Source organism: Camarhynchus parvulus, chromosome 3, assembly GCF_901933205.1.
Source record: "Camarhynchus parvulus chromosome 3, STF_HiC, whole genome shotgun sequence".
Taxonomy (NCBI): domain Eukaryota; kingdom Metazoa; phylum Chordata; class Aves; order Passeriformes; family Thraupidae; genus Camarhynchus; species Camarhynchus parvulus.
This window is the reverse complement of record NC_044573.1, coordinates 30,376,895-30,390,428: the sequence shown is the minus strand read 5'-3', so window position 1 is coordinate 30,390,428 and position 13,534 is coordinate 30,376,895. Positions and strand designations below refer to the sequence as shown.

Genomic DNA, 13,534 nt, shown 5'->3' with positions numbered 1-13,534 from the left:
CAGCATGGTGTGCATCTATGCGCCTACTGGCAGTTACATGAATTATTTTCTTTCCAAAGAAAAAATGTATTCGCCACCTAAAAAATCTAGCATCCTTTATTCTTCTTCCCTTTTCAAACTTTCTAGTACTAAGCATCAAATGAACTGGTAACCTCTTTTCACTATATAAAGTGGTCAACACTGGCATTCTCACAGAAAACTTTGATTTTTACATGTTGGTGACAGCTTTGGCAGGCTGAGTGCTTTGCGAGTCTGCAGGACACATTCAGCGACAGAGCCCATGAGCTGACCACCTCTGTTCCAGGCCACAGAGCTCCCAGGAATTAATCTGGATCTTACCAAAACGCCTTCTGCACACAGTCCTATGCCACTACAGCACAGCTCCGAAAGGCAGGCTATGTTTTCCCCTAGAAAGGCTTCACTCCTATCACCTCACCTTAAAGTAATCCCCAAAGGACCAGTTCCCCAGCATCTCGAAGAAGGTGTGATGGTAAGTATCTCGGCCCACATCCTCCAGGTCGTTGTGCTTCCCTCCCGCACGCACACACTTCTGGCTGTTCACCACGCGCCGGTGCTGGGCCAGCTCGCTCCGGGGGTGCGCCGTGCCCAGGAAAATGGGCTTGAACTGGAAATGAGAGACACCCGCTGTGGACAGATGCCATCCAGCGCAGGAGCCTGCGCCTGGGGCTTCTGATACACAGAACGGGCCGGGCTGGAAGGGACCACAGTGGGTCATCTGGTCCAACCTCCCCGCTTAAGCAAGTTTTTTCTAGAACACACGGCACAGGATTGTGTTCAGATGGTTCTTAACTATGGCCAGCGAGGGAGACTGCCACAGCCCTACGGCACTACGAGAGGCGTCCGGGAGGACGGCGGAGCGGGCAGCTCAAAGCAACGCCGGACATCTCCGTGGCAGGGGCACCCCAAGGCGGGCCGCGCTCCTCTGAGAGCGGAGCGCCGGTGAGCCGGAGGAGGGGAGCGGGGAGAGCACCTGGTTCATGCCCGCGTTGACGAAGAGGAGGCGTGGGTCGCCGCGGGGCCGCACGGGGGCGGAGGGCAGGCGGCGGTGGCCGTGGCGCTCCTCGAAGAAGCGCAGGAAGGCGGCGCGGATCTGCCCCGCCGAGGGGCAGGCGGCACCGCCGCGGCGGGGGCTGCAGCGCCAGCGCCACGGCACCTCCAGCAGCAGCCGCCGCCTCAGCCGGCCGGCCGCAGCCATGGTGCCCCACGGCGGATGGCAGCGCCGGCGAGCCCGGAAGGGGCGGTGCGAGGGGAAGGCGGGACACGGAGGAGCGCGGCGGGGCTGCGGGCAAGCACCGCGGGACGGTGGGAAAGCGCCGCGCCGCCGGTTCCGCGGCGCACCCGCGGGTCCCGGTCACAGCCCGGGCTCGGTCGGGGCAGCCATCCCGCCCCATCCCGTCCTGCCCCATCCCCTGCGAGCGCCGTCCCCGCAGCGATCGCTGCCGCCATGGCGGTGCGCGGGGTGCCGTGCCAGGCCTGGTGCCTCCGCCGAGTCGGGGCCAGCGGCGACTGGCTCCTGCTGGAGGCCGGCACGCAGGTGAGCCGCGCCGGGCTCCGGCCCTCGGAGTGGGCGGGTGGGCACGGCTCTCGGGGCGCAGTGTGGTGCGGTCTCGTGGTTTCTTACAGCGCTTCCCAGGAGGGAAAAGCGCCGCCTCGTCCCGCTTAAGGAGCCGCCTCCGTTCGGAGGGGCCGCCCGAGCGGGCGCCGTTCAGGCCTGGTAACGCCCGAGGGCGGGGAGGGCGGACCCCGGCGCTGGAGTCGCCTTGGCCAAGCCTTCGCTTGTTTATATCTTTAAATTCTTCTGTCGTATTTAGATAGAGTTGTTCGTGTGATGGTAACGTAAGTGAGGATGAAGGGAGTCCGTAGCCTAATTAACAAGGCGATGCTTTTGGCGAGGTTAAGTCCTAAGGCATTAGGTGTTCAGGTGTAAACGAGGTCACGTTTAAATTGTATTGGTTATGTTTTGGTGCGGTACAGGAATAGCCATTTTCTCAGCGATCGTGGTTTTTAGTTGAAAAATGGGCCCTGGTACTCTTCCCTAAAACCCAGCCAGTAAAGATGTGTGATCATGTTGGGGCAGTGTAAAAGGATTGCTGTTCTGGTGGTCAAAATCGGGTGGTGTGGCTGATGCTGTGGCCAAGGCCTTGTGCTCACACACTGCAAAAGGCTCCCATCCAAACGTATGCTTTTGTTACTCTCCCATCATGGATTTGAAGCCCTGAGTTGTGCAGATCTTCTCGGTGAAGGACTGGAGGTGACAAGTTACAGCCAGGGCACTGATAAATGTGCAGGGAATCCACTTTGGGATGTTACTGCTCTGATTGTCTGCACAGTGGTTGTCATTCGCAGCAGGAAGGCTGATGGCATTCTGGTACTGTAGGTTTGCCAGGCCACAGAGCACAAACTGCTTTTGCTGGAGATAATTTAAATTATAATCATAGAATATCCTGAGTTGATAGGGACCCACAGGGATCATTGAGTCCAGCTCCTTACTCTGCACAGGACAGCCCTAAGAATCACACCACATGCCTGAGAGTGTTGTCCAAACACTTCTTGAACCCTGTCAGGCTTGGTGCTGTGACCACTTTGGTGCCAAAGGACACAGCTGATGTGTGGGGATGGGATGTGATTTGCCAGTACTGCTGTGAGCAGTACTGAACTCCAGCAGGTGAGAGGTAACATCTTGGGCCCCTGTTTGCTAAATGAACTTGATCCAGGGGGAGTTTTGTGACTGGCCCTGCTTGCTGTCACTTGTATTGGTATGTGAGGTCCTGCAGATGTGTGTGACTGGGCCCTGATGATGCCTCTGCAGGGACAAATGCAAAGCTTGTTTTATGTTTGAATCCTCATGAAGAAGGGAGTCTTTATCCATTTGAATCTCTGTACCTCTTACCTATGCAATACATGGTGACAGAAAGCTATATGGAACATTTAAGAGGTAGGCACTAACAGGGTTAAGTTTGCTTTTGTCATCTTAGTTTGCTTCCTTGCCTTTGGTTATGACATGGAGGTCTGAGTTCTTGCTCTAAACTCAAGGTGAGAACTGCTCAGGTAATGCAATGCACACATGAATTAAGAGAAGTGTGCAGAGGAGGCAGCAGAGGGAGGGAGAGCAGGGATGTGCTTTAAATGGCAATCTGAAATTAGATGAGATTTAATAAGATACTGTACAATAGTACAATTAAATTATGTCCCTTCTTCCAGAAGATACTATTAGAGTCTAATCCAGTTACTTAGATCACTTTTACTACTGGTTATGAGCTGCATGTAGCTTAGATTCTGAGCCATGAGATTGATAATGTGATTTACACAAGTATTGTGTATTTAGGGCAATGTTGAGTGTGCACTTTTTTTGATGTCACCTTTCTGGACAATTTTTTTCCCTGTATCTTTCCTTTTCACAAATGGTTGAACAGATGCAACTAGCAAAAGAAGAGGGTAAGAAGTAATCTTGAGACCCATACACAATAGTGCTAGTTTGAAGAAATGGTGTTTGGTTAGGTAATGACTGAGGTGGAACACAGATGGTTTGTGAGTGGCTTTGAGCAGCTTTGGTGCTGAGGAAGATTTCCATGAAACCAAGATTGTAATGTGCCTCAGAGAAATCAAAATTTCCTCAGTGGGAGAGAAAGACAATACTTTGTAAGCTTCCATTTTCTATATACTCTTAAATTTAAATGAAAAAGAATCATGCCAAACTTTTTGGAATAACCATAAGATGTTGGTCTAGAGTTTTGCTGTACTTGAATTGAAATGCCATAAACTGAAATGACCATGTCATTACTGATTGCAGTAACTACACTACTTTATTTTTAGGTGACTATTGGCCGAGGATTAGATATCACGTACCAGCTGGTGTCAAAAACCTGTCCCTTGATGATCTCTCGTAAGCACTGTGTCTTCCAGCAGAATGCAGAAGGGCAGTGGACTGTCAAGGATAACAAGGTACAGAGACCAATTGAAGACCTCGTACTCTGAGATTCATTGAATAGAATTCATTGTTTTGGATCTAGCAATGAATGGGCTATGGTAAAGCATAAGTGTGATAGAAGGTCCATGGGAATGTGTCTTACCTGTTGTGCACTTCCAGCAGGAAACTTCAGTCTGCTGCAGTAGGTATGCAAACTGGATTACTTTCTGGATGTAGATCCACCTCTTGGTTTAGCATTTTTCAGACCAGTGTGGCCTGGCCAAGGGCACTTGGCAGTCTGTGAACTTGTTTGGTGTCACTTTCTTAAAAAATATCCTATATGAATTTTGACACAGGATTTTATCCTTTCAAAAGGATAACATTCTTGGAGTGCTAATGAAAAGATAAAGTGCAACTCCTTATTGTACTGACACAATTGCTTTAATTGTAATCAACTTCAACAAGAATCTAGTGTTAGAAAAACTATGCTTCATGTTGTATTCAATTGAGTTTGTCCTGAAAGTTCTTCTCAGCTGATTCGGATAAAATGTTGATGTCAGAGTCCTCAACTGGGTCTCACTTTGACTTCAGTAATCTGTTTTTATATAATGATCTCTCCACTTTCTCATTTGGTCTGAAAACAGTAAAATGAATAATTTGCTTTGAAACAGCACTGGTAGAACAAAAATGTTCAACACATCAGGCAGATTTGAAGGATGTTTGGGTTGACAGCAGATTAGTCAGAAAGGAATGGAGTGGCTACTATTAAAATTACACTGCTCTTAAACAAAACCCTCTTGTAGTACATGTATAAACTTGAAAACCTAATGCTAGTGCATAATAGGAAACATCTACCATAGATTAACTATTAACACTTCCTGTCTGTTTTCACTGTTGACCAGTTGGTCAGCTTGTTTCATTGAATCTCATTGAGATATGTCAGTTCCTAGTGTTTCTGCAGTTCATCCTGAGCATAGACCAGTTTTGCTGGTTTTGAAAACTATTTCTTGAGCTAATTTTGAAACCATTTTTGTGCTTTGGACATTATCTCTAGAAGAACATTTTCCTTCTTTACAGTCTCCTTGTATTTATGAAAAACCTTGTTTTCTTCAAGGAGTATAGCCAATGCTTCTTTCTATTTCCTATTTTTTTCTGGAATTTGAGGTAACATTAATTGTCAGGGAAAATTACAGTAGTATTCTGTGTTACTGACAATGATCTATTGTGGAGTCTTTTTATTATTTAGTTCTTATTTCTGAAGCTTTTGTGCAGGTTTTCCCCTCAGCATTCATTCTTTCCCTTCTGCACAAGCACATATGTCAGAATGTTGTTCTTGGTGCTTGTACACAAAATCTGTAATGCAAGAATAATGTGCAGTAAATAATACAGTGCAGTAATTGTAATAAATGCAACACTGAGCCTGTAAACTGGATATTACAAGGTTTATTTGAAGAGGTGGCTTGTTCTGATTGAAGCACTGAAGAGGTTGGCTGTGTTTATTTACAGTTGCCAGAAATGACTTTTAGAGGATGCTGTAACTACATATTAAATTTTGGTGGTTCTGTGTTTATTGGCAGAGTCTAAATGGAGTTTGGCTTAATAAACAGCGCCTGGATCCATCAAAAGTCTATCCTATTGCTGAAGGAGACCGTATCGAATTGGGAGTGCCTTTGGAAAACAGAGAGACTGCTGAATATGAGTATGAAGTAATTAAAGATGAATGGGAGAAAATTAGACCCTTTTTAGCCCAAAGAAGTGACCTGGGGAAAGCTAAGAGTTCAAGACCTAAACGTAAATTTAGTTTGGAGGAATTGGAGACATGTGAATCAGAAGGCCCTTCAAACTCCAGATGTAAAAGAGACAGAATGTCCTGTGGCAATGAACCTTTAGATAAATCGTGGGGACAGGCAGAAGAGGCCAAACGGCTAACAGAGAAGATGGATGTCAAGCTGCCTTCTCCTGGACCCAGTGAGGGGGATAGTGCTCCAGTGCATGGTAGCCCTGTTCACTCCAAAGCTGTGACTGTCCCCCAGCAGGACCAGAAAGGCTCCGGTCTTGTAGAGTCATGGACTGGCTTGAAAAAGCTGAGGAAATCTCTAGAAGATACAATGAAATTAAAGGTCAAAGTGCAGGAGAAGCAGACTGCAGTTCTAAATGTCAAGCAGAAGCGCAGGAAATGTGATCAGAAGGGGATCCTAGTAATGGAACAGGAGCTGCAGGAGTTGCAGAACCAACTCTGCATGGAACAAGAGCATCAGCAGCAGCAGGTGGAAGAGCTGGAGAGGACATTCTGTAAAGAGCAGCAGAAGCTAGAGGTATAGTGGTGGCAATAATTTTGGCCTGTGTCTTCACTTTGATGGAATGCCTCGTGTAAGGCATTGATCCAAAATAGCTCTTGAACTATACAGTAACAAAAATAGTGCTTGTGTGATTTACCCCTACTAAAGTTTTCGTGGAGGTATTTAACTTAGCATGTATCACAGTGTGCGTACCAAAAGAAAATGCAGAGACAGAAGAGATTTGGCTGCATGGGGAATTCAGAAAAAGGTGCAAAATAAAGCATTTCAGTTGGTAAAGAAGCGTGTTTTTCAATTAAAAAATGGAAGCCATTGCCTGATCTCTCTTGCTTATAGAGAGGACGAGTAGAAAAGTAATCACTTTAAGTGTGAATTTCTCTCAGTATATGGCTGAAATAAAGCCCAGTTTGCATGGCAAGTGCACTGTCTTTACATTCAATGAAATACTGCATGCCTTAATCCCTAGAGAGAAGGAGATTATTTTCCTACTTTCAAAAAACCCTTTCTTGCAATCTGTAAGTACCTTTAAGCAGTAAGTATATGTGATAAGTTGCTTTTTTGGTAACCGACAGAAATCTGTTTGAACTTGAGACTGCTCAAAATCGGGTTTAAAGAAAGGGAGGATTCATCTTGGAGTGAGTTTAATAATTTATTATCTACTTCCTTAAAGTCTACTGCTAAAGGCAAGATACCAGTATCAGAAGTACAGAAAGTTTGGAGTTGTGTCCTTAGAAACAATGGGACCTTTACCTGGAGCTTTAGGTATCTCTGAAGTCATTGAATGTACTCAAAGACAGAGTTACAGCTTTTAAGCTGTTGCTGATCTCTTTGCTTCTATGAATATGCTGGTGCCTTTTGAGCTAGAATAATGTGGAGGTATTCCAAATATGGAACTGTAAATGATATATCCATTTTAACTCATCACAGTAAATGATAGCTCTAATTTCTGTTATACACATATAACCCTAGAGTGGAACATCTCGCTGTTTGTTGAAAATCAGTGTTGTTTCCTTAAGCATATCCTCTAAAGAGAGTGTGCAGAGTAGTAATTTTCTCTCTTATGTTCTTCAAGTATTTTTTTTTCCCCCACTTCTTACCCCACCCAGGGAGAAAAGTGTCAACAAGGGGAAGAGAATCTGAAGGAGCAGCTGGCCCAGGTCCTGCAACAGGCAAGTGATTATGAGTCTAGGTTTGGTCTAACTGTGTAACTCGGATATTTAAATCTTTCCAAATGTTGTGGCCTCTTGGTAGAAGACAAGGACTGTGCCTTAGGTGACTGAAAAAACCTAACTGAAGTGAAAGAATAACCTGGAAGAGGGAATGCAAAGTGTGATGGCATTGGGAAGGTCATAAATAACTGGCAGTGTCTTCCAATTTTAAGTTAAGGATAAACTGCCTTAACACCTCAGCTTATATGTGTTGCTCTTCTAGGAGGAGAATAGGAGAAATGAGTGTGCTGAGCCTTATGTCTATGAGCATGTATCTTTAATAGGATAGTTTAGAATGGTACTCTTATAACTTCTGGAATGGTATTGTTACAGCATCGTGCTTTGATGGAAGAACTGAATCGTAATAAAAAAGATTTTGAGGAGATAATTCGAGCCAAGAATAAAGAACTGGAAGAAACCAAGGTAAGGAATAACTGCATTCTTAGTTTTATTCATAAGTGAAACATGATATGCTGCATGGGCAGAGGAAATGGTTTATTTAACATTTGTCTTGGCTCTGCCTGGCTTCCTATAGTGCAAAATTTCTGTGTTTTGAGGTGGCAGCTGACACTGGAAGGAGGCACCTTGCCCTTTTCATAAATTGGTGTCGAACAGTTATTATTAGATCTTTCTCAATCATAAAGAAAGCCCTTAGCAGCTGAAAAGTGCATTTTGGAAGAGAAATGGGCCCATTGCACCCTTTCTTTGAAAAACAAACAAACAAAAAATCAAGCCAGAAATAACAGGAAAAAAATCCACTGACAAACCAAAAGTGTTTGAAAAGTGAGGTGCTTCATTTTCAGTTAAAGTGTATTCAAGTAAAACTGCATTGTGACAGCAGTTCCATAAGGGATTGTAGGACAGAACCAATGTGGAATTTGAATGATGAATGAGATAAACCACAGTTCTTCCTGCCCTTGACACAAAGTGATGAGTGGAAAATAATTAAGGAGATTTTTTCCTGTGTCTTACTTTTGGAAGTTATCACATTATCCACCACTGGCAGTTTGCTTTGTTTTTTTAATGTCATCTTTGGAAATTTGTTGCTGTTTCAACTATAGCTTCAGTTAGTAGAATTTTCCTGTTATTTTTAGAAAATAAAGCAGGTACTTAGCCTAATCAGCCTAATTTAACTCTTAACAAACAAATAAAAAGATTATTAGGTTGTTAAATGCAAGTAGATGTTTTAAACTTGATTGTTTCCTTTTTTTTAGTATTTGAGGTGTTTAGTCTGTTGGGTGTTCTACTTTTTATATCAGACACCAAAAAAAAAACTGATTAAAGCCAAACTCTTGCTAGGAACAGGTTGAAAAAGATTCTGAAAAGATTGATCTGCTGGTAGTTCCTTTAGGCTGAAGGGAATTTTGGGTAATGGCTGTTCTCTGTTCCAAGTTCTCTGTAGTGGGTGGGAATATTCTCAATACTGCTGAGACTACAAAGAGGAAAGAGATTACAGATCTCAGTATGTGATAGATATCCACTCCACTTGACATGTGGAAATTTGCAGTATGATTTTCTTCCCCTGCACACACTCCTGTCAGTTGAGAAAAACCTTGTTCTTTGTTGATACACAACGACATGTACTTTTCCACCAGGAGGAGAAGGAAAAGGTGAGAGCCCAAAAAGAAGAGGTGTTGAATCAGATGAATGATGTGTTGGAGAATGAGTTGCAGTGCACAATCTGTTCTGAGCACTTTATTGAGGTATGTTTAAATCTGTATGGGTTTGCCAGTAAAAAAGAGACTTGAGAAGCTTTCCATAGCTCTAGTAAGACAATATTTAAGCCCTTTTCTTTACTTCACTTGTTTAACAGAACTCACAGTGACTTCTTATGGGAAAGAGTTGATCCAGAGGTCTATTCTGTCTGCCCTGACTCTTCTTTACTTGACAACAAATTCAGCTTTAATGTCTCTATCTGCAGACAAGAGTGCTTAATCCTAAAATGCACATAAATTTGGAGCACTTGTGTAGGTTTTTGAACTGGTGCCCTGAGTTGCTGCTGACAGCTGCTTGGGGAAGAATTATTTTGTAGTGGACCTTGCTTTACGTTGACTAGAGTTGGACTGTTTGAAGTTTAGCTATATGGAGAGGTTAGTAAAGGAAGGGAGGTACAGTATTCAGTCAAGTCCTGTGATGTTTATATTGTTCAGATAAACTTTTTCTTTGAGAAATTGGCCTGTTTTCATTTGATTCTACAAGTAATAGGCTATGCTTGTCATGTAGACTGTTATTTTTGTTTATGTTTTGCTACAAGGTTAGTTTCATTACATTATTGTTTTACTATGGGAAACCTGATGTGTTAGCCTTGTTATAATGGCTTAAGAGCTAGCTGAAATTTTAATTTCTGGTTTCTCAGTAGATTAAGATGCTATTTTGCAGTATCTGAGTTTTTTCCATAATTTATCCTATACCGATGTCCTTCTGCTGAATTCCACAGGCGGTCACTCTGAACTGTGCACACAGCTTCTGCTCCTACTGCATCAATGAGTGGACAAAACGTAAAGTGGAGTGCCCTATCTGCAGGCAGGAGATCAAATCAAAGACACGCTCTCTGGTGCTGGACAACTGCATTAACAGGATGGTAGAAAAACTGGATGTGGAAAAGAAAGAGCATCGCCTGAGCCTTATCAGAGAGCGGAAAGGTGAGAGGTGGGTGGATGTGGCATGATGAGTACAATCTCTTATTCCATCTATTTTGCACAACTTTCTTTGGCACCTATATACCAAGAAGATGCTCAGGGAATGCTGCAGAAACACTAAAAAAATAATAATGAGGTCTGTCTACTAACTAGCTTTACTGCACAGTAAAATAAAATTAGTACAAAGTTTGGAAAAAGACTTCAGTATGAATTCCACAGTCTGACAGGAAAACTTAGTTTAACCATGCTAAAGGTTATGCTCTTTCAAAGAGATCACTTAATAAAAGCAAAAAATAGAATGGTCCTTGAAAAATTTACAAGGCACTTTTGATTAAACTGTGGAATACATAATTACAGAAACTCAGCAGACCTGACAAGAAGCTCTGAATTCTTTTCTATGTGCTAGATTTATGTAGGAAATCTCTGAAAGAGACACTGGTATATCATGTAAGTATGGCTGAACTGACAGTTGCTCTGACATGTTTATTTTTGTGGAATTAAAGCCACTGTGGCTTACAGGCATAACATCTTGCCTACTTGTTGCTAAAATACTGTGCATGATGGTGATTGCTTTATTAAAAACCCCATTATGGGTTATTCCTAGTCTGCTTCTTTCTAAATTTCTTTCTAGAGCACTTGACATTGGTATATAGGTGCTGAAATGTAGATGTCTGTTCCTGCTACTCCTTAAATTTCTATTGCTCTTAAGTAATTGTTTTGTTTTCCCTTCATAGAGATGAGTGCATGATCCTTAATTTTGCAGTGTATCAAATGGTATTTTTACCAAAAGAAAGGTGCTTTTTGATACCTTTCAGATGTGCCATGGTGACACAGAATGACATCACTAAGCAGTGCTAGTTCAAGCCTGAAATGATAATCTGTGTAACCCTTTCAGTCTGATTCCCTCAGGAAGTGCTGCATTGCTGAGAGGCTGCCCAGCTCAGCTACAAGAATTGCTTTTACCTCTGTGGAACTGAGGCAGCCCCTGTGCATTGCATGCATCTGCAGAGTGCCACAGTGTTCCTAAGTGTCTGCTCAGGTGGCTGATGGGCATTGGCTGAAGTGGTGCCTTCATTGCAGCCAATTAAGTGCTACACCAATGGTCTTCATCCTTCTTCAAACAAAAAGCAAATGAGCTCATAGCCTACCTTCAGAAATAACTACCAGTAGGAAATAATTTAAATTTACTGTGACACACTTCAGCTGGAAGGTGAAATGGTTTCTGTGTCTCTTTTTGTGTAGTGATGGAAACATTTTGATTGAAATGAAGACAACCATTTGTTTCTTTAAAATTAATTCCTAAGAAATACACCTGTTAAAAGAAGAATAATGTTGGAAGTGGCACTTAAGAAGCTGTCAAGGCTTTCTAGAAAACCTTTCTAGGAGTCTTAGTAGCCCCAGCACTAGAAGGACAGCTTGTGGTCTTAAATAGATGAAGCTTTTGATGAGGCTATAAATGTCCTGAACAATCTTGTTTGAGAGCTCCTTACCACATGTTTTCTTTCCTTTTCTTACCTGGTAAGACACTGAAATAGCCAGCCACTTCCATTGCCTGTTGTGTCCCTGTGAAGGGGTGGAGAATGTCTCCTCCTCACCTGTGTTACCTTAATAGGAAAAGACATATAGAACACTTTAGAGCACTTAAGAAAACAAGCAAACAAATAACTCCCATTCCTTTGTTGTTTTATGCTGAAAACTGAAATGAAAAAGGCCTATGTCCTGCAGCTTGAAAGACTTACTGCAAACTGACCATGAGACGCTAAAACATAGTTTCAAAGACAAGTAGTAATTTAGCACTTGTGGGTACAGTGATCACAGCTAACTTTTGTTTCTGTGTGTTTTGAATGCAGAGAAACAGAATGTGATGGTGAAGCCAGCCACAGACAGTGACAACGGTGTTCCTTCTACCACCTACTCCATCTTGTCAATGAACAGTTGTGACAGCGAGGACTCTGAGGAGGATTCTTCCTATAGGGAAAGCTACTATGTTATCTGAACATTGTTACTGCAGACTCATTGCCCCTCTGCTGCCTAGAACCAACCTAATGATGTTTGGTTGCTGCTGGAGGAGTGGACTGGGCACCTGGGAGGACCTGTGAAGAGGCCGGAGCTGTAAACTAGCAGCATTTGGAAGAAGGATCTTGTTTTCCAAATGAATGCACAGAAGATTGATCTCTAAAACAAAATTGCGTTTGTGAGAGAACAGACTGCCATTATGCTGGCTAATTGAATTACAAACCCTAAACTTCCACTTTAGCTTGTGACCTGCTCAGTGTAATGAAAGAGTTTGTATTGAATCATGGCCCTTTCCTTAATGAATTACATGTTTACATCAGCATCCCTTATTTCAGGCAGCAGAGGGAATGTCCCAAGCCTTTTGAGAACTTGGCCATCCCCACCAGCATGCAGGAGATAGGTATAGCAGGAAAAAGTGCCAATGTGGGTTTTCCTCTTGAATTTCATATGGCCACTACAGTCATCCCAATCCCTTTGGCATTGAAGGTGATAAAGGGTGGGATACAGACACTGTTGGCTGCAAGTGCATTGTAAGCTAGCTGCTGGCCATCAGCTTGCTCTGTTTATGTAGCCCATTTTCCATTAGATAGGGATAGAGATTAAATCTTCCAGAAGTCTTTAGCTAGTGTTCTTTTCATTGAGTGTCTTTGGTTTGTTCCCTCTTCAGGCTTTTGTATAACGGATTTTAGAACTGGGAAGCAGCACATCCAGAAATTTTTAGCAATGACTTTAAAAACATATAATCAGCAGCAAGAGAGGAACCTCTGCATCTTCAGGTGTGCTGCTCTCCAAATTAATGAAATGTCCTGTTGGCAGGGAGGAAAGCAGCATCCATAGACAACCACAAGATACAGAATGAAGCACTTCATTTTATTGTTTACAAGACATAACTGTTGAGCTGTGGGTTGTACTACTCTCATGCCAAATCACTCATTCATAAGAGATTGATTAAGTCTTGCCTCATCCTATCATGTATTTGTCTATTGAGTTCCATTTTCTAGTGACTTATGCTTTTGACTTAGCTGTTACATGGAAAGGACTCTTACACTGTGAGAACAGGATGGGAAAGCCCTTCTCATCTGTAATATTTCTTTGGCTCTTTGTATATACCTTTTTGGTTCTATGTTTATTTTGTTTAAGAACAAAAATATAAATCCATTTCTGCATTAGTGTTCTTTGGTGCAGCCACTGAGATGTCTTCTCATTGTCTTAGGCTTTTTTTAGAAAACAGACTATCTAATTTAATGACTTTGCTTCATGTTTTGATTGCTGTATGCAGTGTGACTATTGTAAAGTTAATTGAAAGATGTTTGTATTCAGGAACTGATCAAAGACAGCCCAATCCTTCAAGACTGTGACTACCCTAATGCTAATTTAATAGCTACCATCATACCTCTTACCTGCTTCCCCCAAGAAAGATCCCATTAAAAAGGTGCATGAATGATG

The 13,534-nt window shown here is 42.8% G+C and overlaps 2 protein-coding genes across 3 annotated transcripts in view; one reads left to right on the top strand and one right to left on the bottom strand.

Moving 5' to 3' along the window:
* AARS2 (alanyl-tRNA synthetase 2, mitochondrial) overlaps nt 1-1,491 on the bottom strand; it is a 21,414-nt gene extending 19,923 nt beyond the window's left edge. The window contains exons 1-2 of the mRNA XM_030945392.1: nt 992-1,491; nt 437-625 (exon numbers count right to left, since the gene is read on the bottom strand). Of these exons, the coding sequence (XP_030801252.1) occupies nt 437-625; nt 992-1,216 (414 nt within the window). The 5' untranslated portion in view covers nt 1,217-1,491. The remainder of the gene's footprint in view (nt 1-436; nt 626-991) is intronic.
* On the top strand, nt 1,274-13,534 carry RNF8 (ring finger protein 8). 2 transcript variants are annotated; one of them, XM_030945393.1, is made up of 8 exons: nt 1,274-1,555; nt 3,835-3,963; nt 5,506-6,243; nt 7,332-7,394; nt 7,767-7,856; nt 9,029-9,136; nt 9,871-10,075; nt 11,923-13,534. In XM_030945393.1, the coding sequence occupies exons 1-8, from the start codon at nt 1,466-1,468 to the stop codon at nt 12,066-12,068; spliced, it is 1,569 nt and encodes a 522-aa protein (XP_030801253.1). In that variant the 5' UTR covers nt 1,274-1,465; the 3' UTR covers nt 12,069-13,534. The 2 variants fall into 2 exon arrangements, with proteins under 2 accessions (XP_030801253.1, XP_030801254.1); XM_030945394.1 differs by having other exon boundaries at nt 9,871-10,082.

What these genes read in the sequence shown, in the direction of transcription:
- RNF8 (XM_030945393.1), top strand. Translation starts at nt 1,466, where the DNA reads ATGGCGGTGCGCGGGGTGCCGTGCCAGGCCTGGTGCCTCCGCCGAGTC. An exon ending in TGCTGGAGGCCGGCACGCAG is followed by an intron (nt 1,556 to 3,834) that starts GTGAGCCGCGCC and finishes CTTTATTTTTAG; the next exon opens with GTGACTATTGGCCGAGGATT. An exon ending in AAGAGCAGCAGAAGCTAGAG is followed by an intron (nt 6,244 to 7,331) that starts GTATAGTGGTGG and finishes TACCCCACCCAG; the next exon opens with GGAGAAAAGTGTCAACAAGG.